General features: G+C 46.1%; 1 protein-coding gene across 2 annotated transcripts in view; it reads right to left on the bottom strand.

Moving 5' to 3' along the window:
• HNF1A (HNF1 homeobox A) overlaps window positions 1–6,581 on the bottom strand; it is a 226,160-nt gene that overhangs the window by 198,882 nt on the left and 20,697 nt on the right. Inside the window, exons 7-9 of one of the 2 annotated variants that reach the window (XR_011559964.1) lie at window positions 5,984–6,175; window positions 5,753–5,874; window positions 35–1,652 (exon numbers count right to left, since the gene is read on the bottom strand). Coding sequence is in view for 1 of the 2 variants with exons in the window: in XM_070762428.1 (XP_070618529.1) it covers window positions 1,511–1,652; window positions 5,753–5,874; window positions 5,984–6,175 (456 nt within the window). In the remaining variant the exon portion in view is untranslated. The remainder of the gene's footprint in view (window positions 1–34; window positions 1,653–5,752; window positions 5,875–5,983; window positions 6,176–6,581) is intronic. The other variant, XM_070762428.1, reaches the window with a different exon arrangement.

The following is a 6,581-nucleotide window of genomic DNA, read 5'->3' as shown; positions in this document are numbered from 1 at the left end:
CTGTTTGGGGGGAGCAGAAACAACAGGTGAGCACATCGCACAAGGAGCTTTTGGCTCTTTCCTTCACGATCCAGAGGGGCTGATACTCCCTACCTCCAAGGTCTCCAAGTCCTAGTTAATCAGCTAATTTATAAAACAGAAGGGATTATTTTTAGAATGATAGACAGCCTATTTTCTCCCTAGAGAGTTTATGGCTGACTGTTGGGGGCATCAGAAGAGCTGAGTCTCCCATTCTGGCAGTTGACGGCAACTCTTCAATGATGCCCCATTGCTACGCCAATCCCCAAGGAGCCCCCCTGCCTCCATCCTTCATCCCAGGCTGCTGAAGGCAACACTTTCCCTTACTTTTAGGGCTGTGGGGAGCCTTTTGAAGGGAGGGGGCTGCCAGTATCTCAAAGCCTGAACGCCCCAATGGTGGGGAGGCCCTACCTCTGCAGACTGCCTGCATATGTTTGTGTGCACTCAGACAAGATGGAGTGGCTGTATGTACACACACGGATGGGCTGGGGTTCTGCATGGTGAGCCACAACTTATTGGCCAAGATTAAAAATAACCCAATGCAGCATTTCTCCCAAATGACTACACTTTAAGGTGTTACTACGTTCAATCGAGAAGAGATTAAAAACACAGCTTTAAAAAGCAACTTAGTATGGGGGGACCCTTTCATTCACTTAAGAAATAGAAACGTTTCTGGCTCCATTATGAAGGTATACAGATAGTCTTTGGGGTATGGCCATTAATGGAGATTGTCCGTAACAACCATAATGATCTCCCTAGACATGCCCATATTTCCCCAACACTCCGCAGACTGCCTTGGTTGACAATTGGTTTCCGGACACAATTCAAAATGTTGGTAATGACATAAAGCCCTACGTGGTATTGGACGAGAGTACTTGTGGGACCATCTTCTGCCATATGAGTCCCAGCGACCAATTAGGTCCCACACAGTTGGCCTTCTCCAGGTTCCATCAGCTAGACAATGTTGCTTGGCGGGGCCTAGGGGAAGAGCCTTCCCCCTGGGGGCCCCGGTCCTCTGGACTCAGCTCCCCCTGGAGATTCACACTGCCCCCACCCTCCTCGCCTTCCGTAAGAGTCTTAAGACTCATCTATGTTGTCAGGTTTGGGGCATTTAGGTCTCGCCCCCTGGCCAACGAAATGAGATATATGTTGTATGATTGAACTGGTATGATTGTTTTTAAATATTGGATTTTTAGATGGTAATTTTAAATTGAATTAGATTTGCCATTGTACTGTATTGTTATATTATATGCTGTTAGCCGCCCTGAGCCCTCGGAGAAGGGCGGCATACAAATCTAATTAAATAAATAAATAAATAAATAAGTCAAATGGTCGTAAAATGGGTTGGTCACACAACCAACCCAATTTTATAAACTTTTTTGCAGGGGTCATTAAACAAACCCAGTGGTCCACAAGTGCAAATGGCGACTTTGACTGGAACGTTCTGGGAACTGCTAAGAAATGGAACATGTAGTGAAAAGAGGCCGCTTACCGGCAGGGCTGGAGGTCAGGCGGGGTGCCGACTGAAGATGCGCCTGAATGGAGCCTTCCTGGCCCTGCAAGTGGACCGAAGATTGGCTGGTCGGCGTTGGGATCCCAGTTTCCGTGGCAGTTTCTGCGTCTGATGTGAAGATCTGTGGGGAGGAATCACAGGACAACAAGCACAAAAGACCGTGTCAAACTTGCCCATGCTGGTTGTGAGACGCAGAACAGAAGAAGGCAGGCATTTTTGTTAAACGAGCAGTATTTTTTTTAGCCAGGCTTAGAAACTAAAATCAGAATCATAGAGTTGGAAGGGACGTCCAGGGTCCCCCTGCTCAATGCAAAATTCACTAAACCATCCCAGAAAGATGACTGTCCAGTCTCTGCAGACCTCCAATGAAGGCAAGCCCACCACCTCCTGTGGCAAACTGTTCCACTGGTTTATGACCCTCCCTTTTTTCTGATATCTAATTTAAATCTACTCCTTTGCAGTTTCATTCCATTGTTTCTAGTCTGAATCAATCCAAAACATTCAGAAGAAACGCTTTGAACCTTGCAGAGTGACGGCCCTTCCGCTGTTCAGTATCTGGGGACGCCGTGTCTTTGGTCCTGGAAGGCTGCAGCTCGTGCAATGTTTATGGATGTTTCTGTGGGTTATGGGCTTCCTCCTGCCCCTTGGATTTCCACACAGCTGTTTGAGGAAGAAGACTGAGCCAAAGCTTTTCACCATTTGCCAGCATTTGGGGCAGCTGTTAAATTTATTGGTAACCAGTTCTTTTATTTTCACCATACCCAAAGAAGCCTTTTTTGTCCCTTGCATCCTTCACTAAAGCTCCTCTTATTTGCAGTGTTCCCTTTCTCCTCTATAAAGTCAAGAGACTTGAGAATCGCCTGTCTCTCCGTTTCCTGAAAGTGTCTTCCCCCCTCCTTTAGATTTTTACTCGGCCTTTTTGTGTGTAACCCTGCTCCTGTGTTCTACTTACTCCATTTGATTTACGGTATTTGTTAACAGTGCTTTTACAATCTCCTTTAGGAGCAGCTATCCACCCCGAAGTCCTCTTCCCACATTTCTCTCTCCTGCTAATGAACTTGAACCAGGTTCAAGTTCATTAAAGTCCAGGACGCACACATGTTATTTGTTAAAATCAGGAACCAGCATTAAACGGTCCATTTCCATTAATTTTCCTGCTGCTTCCATTTCCTCAGCTAACCTTCCTATTGCTTAGCATGCAGTCCAGAACAGCTGGATCTCTTCTGCCTTCCTGGACTCTTCCCCTGGAGCAAATGGTCAGCTAGAGAAGCTCGGAATGGCCAACCCTCCTCAGGCAGGAAACTCTAAAGCATTCCAGAAAATGGTTGTCCAATCCCTTTTTTAAAATTTCCACTGTTGGAGCATTTACAACTTTTGGAGGTAAATTGTTCTACTGGGTGGTGGTCTTCACTCTTAGGAAGTTTTTCCTTAATTCTAGGTTGCTTCTCTCCTTGATTAGTTTTCAGCCATTGCTGCTTCTCCTGCCTTCTGGTGCTTTGGAGAATAGCTTCACTCCCTCTTCTTTCTTAACATCTACACTTCCTGTCTGCATACGGATGGGAGGTTGAACAACTAACCTTGTGATGTGACTGAAACAATCTGGAACTGAATATACTCAGGGCTTTAGAAATCCATACTTCCACCTCTTACAATACTAGACAACACAGTATCAACAGCAGGGACCTTCAAATTTCTAGGTTCTATCATATCTCACAATCTAAAATGGTCACCTAACATCAAAAACGTCATCAAAAAAGCACAACAAAAAATGTTCTTTCTGCACCAACTCAGGAAGTTCAAACTGCCCAAGGAGCTGCTGATCCAGTTCTACAGAGGAATCATTGAGTCTGTCATCTGCACCTCTATAACTGTCTGGTTTGGTTCTGCAACCTAACAAGACCGACACAGACTTCAGAGGAGAATCAGAACTGCAGAAAAAACAATGACTGCCAACCTGCCTTCCATTGAGGACCTGTATACTGCATGAGTCAAAAAGAGGGCTGTGAAAATATTGACTGACCCCTCGCATCCTGGATGTAAACTATTTCAACTCCTACCCTCAAAACAACACTACACAGCACTGCACACCAAGATAACTAGACACAAGAACAGTGTTTTTTCCCAAACACCATCACTTTGCTAAACAAATAATCTCCACACCATTGTCAAACTATTTCCTACATCTGCACTACTATTAGTCTTCTCATTGTTTCCATTACCCATCTCCTCCCACTAATGATTGTATGACTAACTTTGTTGCTTGTATTGATTGGTTCCTAATATGATTTGATTGCTTATTTGTACCTGGACTATCACTAACCGTTGTACCTTATGATTCTTGACAAACTTATCTTTTCTTTTAGATCAGTGTTTCCCAACCTTGGCAACTTGAAGATATCTGGACTTCAACTCCCAGAATTCCCGAATTCTGGGAGTTGAAGTCCAAATATCTTCAAGTTGCCAAGATTGGGAAACACTGTTTTAGATACACTGAGAGCATATGCACTAAAGACAAATTCCTTGTGTGTCCAATCACATTTGGCCAATAAAAAAATCTATTCTATTTTCTGGCCCCAAACTTTGCATGCAAGTTCTCCTTATCTTTTCCTACTTCTTTATTCAGTTCCTTCCTCTTCTTTAAAGCAGTTGGGTTCTCCCACCACCACCCCACCCCCTAGCTTCTGTGGGGTGGAGGGGAGCAGCACCTACTTTAAAGAATTGCATTCACATTAACAAGTTGACTGCAGCCTGAATGAATAATCTGGAGGAACTTTGCTTCTATTTGCAGGAGGTCCAAAGGCCTTCTGAATCCTTTTCGAATTGTGCACAGACCTTAAAATAACATTCAATCTAAACTTCACAATACCATAAAAGCAGCAGAGAAAGGCAATCTTGCCCCCCTTGGCCTTTGATCTTCTAATCTTTAAAAATTTGGAGGAGAAGATCAAAGGCACAAAATTGGCCATAAAGCTAGGAAAGAGAGAGAGAGTGAGCGTGCTCTGAAACCTTTCAAAGACAGGAAGTAGCTAGATGGCATTAGAGAGGAGGCCCTGTTTTCTCTTGTCTTCCATCTAGCAAATTTCTCAGCTTTTTGTGGCCAAGCTGCCCTGGACAACTTTCCTGTGTTCACACAGCCCCTTTAAGCAACAGTGGGCCACCTTTGGTTAAGCAAAGAGTGCAGAGTGGCAGCATATACGTTTAATAAATGAATAAAATGCAAATTGCTCTCCTTGCCAATCAAAGAACTGGAGGATACCTTGCGGGAACAAAGCAACCTTGCCATCAGGGCCAATATTTGGAAGAGGGGATGAGATGTTTTACCTTAAATGTGGGAAGGAGAGCAGGGTTTCTATGGAAGGGAAATGCTTCCATTCCTGCCTTCGTCCCCTAAGAAAATCCTCCAGAAGTGACCCAAAATTCTATTTGGGATGCCAAATTTAGCAGGAACAAGAGATTTAATTTCAGGTTGTGAAACTCACACTTGTGTTTGGCCTAGTGGTGTTATCTAATTGTTTTTTGCAAATCATGACTTTCTTATATAAAGAGTATTTGCAGATCAGGATCTTTAGTGCTCTCGGAGTGTGCTTGTTTTCTGCAAGACCTTTTGTCATGTCATCATTGCTAGAAGAGGGTGGGGTTTGCTCTCAGTTTACATACTAGTTTCTTATTCTGCAGACAGAAACTGTAGAATCAGTTGTCGTCCCGCCCCCCCAGAGACTTGGGTCTAAGTTTGGTCTACTGTGGATTCAGAACCAGATCCACGTGGCTCGGCTCAGCTTGTTCTCTGTTGCTGCTTGGACCACATGGGTGTTGGCCCCTTGGGCTCCCTTTCGCTCCCCCACCCCCAGCCACCCTCATTTTTCTCTGTAGCCGCCCCGGCCACTCCGCCCCCCTGATGTCTGTACTGCTCCCACCCTACTGGCCTTCCGTAAGGCCACGAAAACCTGGCTTTGCCGGCAGGCCTGGGGGGCCATGAACTAACAACTGACAAGGCCAAACTGCATGAATGCTATGTATGCATGTGATTATGACTGTTTTATATTAATGGGTTCTTTTTAATACAGGGTTTTATAGTTTTAGATATTATATTTGACTTCTTTTTTACTGTTCTGTATCTATTTGGATTTGGATTTATATTATTATTGTAAGCCGCCCTGAGTCCTTTGGGATTGGGTGGCATAGAAGTCAAATATACAAACAAACAAACAAATAAATAAATACCTGCTTGGTTGGCGTCAGGCTGGCCAAAGTACTGAGGTTCGCCGTGTCTGTGATCACCATGGTCTGGGGTAGAAGGCTGGTATGTGTGTACTGGGCCATCTCTGGCTTGTGGCTATAGAGAGCTGGGAATAATGGAGGTGGAGAAGGCACCCTGAGCCGTGGAGGCCTTGAGGAGGGACCAGCTCCCGGAGCCTTCCCGGGGTGGCCCCCCACCCTCCCTTCCGAACGTACCGTGAGGAGCCTGGATCTGGGCCATGGTGGCCATGAAGGGGCTCTGGTTGAGGTGGCCCTGGACCTGCTGCATGATGGGCTGCTGGTAGGACGGGTGCAGCTGCTGGGAGAACTGGACCGGCTGCAGGGTGGTGAGGCTGCTGCCCATGTTGTTGATCATGGGGACGCTCTGCGCCTGGGTGGAAGCCAGACCTGGCAACAGGAGGAGACCCTCCCTCAGGCTGGGATGCTGCAGCAACACTCGGAGCTTCTCGGGCCGCATCCGTGTGCCGGGCTGCCAAACCCCAAGCGCTTCTCCCTTCACATGAACCCACAGCCCCCATGCACACAGCCACACCATTAGCAATCACAATAGCATTTAGACTTATCTACCGCTTCACAGTGCTTTTATAGCCCTCTCTAAGCAGTTTACAGAAAGTCAGCCTCTTGCCCCCAACAATCTGGGTCCTCATTTGACCCCCCTCGGAAGGATGGAAGGCTGAGCTAGTCAGGATTGACCTCCTGGCAATGGGCAGAGGGAGGGAGGGAGGGAGGAAGGAAGGACAATAACTCTTAGGCTTATATATTGTTTCACAGTGTTTTACAGCCCTCTCTAAGC

This window comes from Erythrolamprus reginae, chromosome 10 (genome assembly GCF_031021105.1).
Source record: "Erythrolamprus reginae isolate rEryReg1 chromosome 10, rEryReg1.hap1, whole genome shotgun sequence".
Taxonomy (NCBI): domain Eukaryota; kingdom Metazoa; phylum Chordata; class Lepidosauria; order Squamata; family Dipsadidae; genus Erythrolamprus; species Erythrolamprus reginae.
Note: the sequence above shows the minus strand (reverse complement) of the source record. Positions and strands in the feature narration are given on the sequence as shown.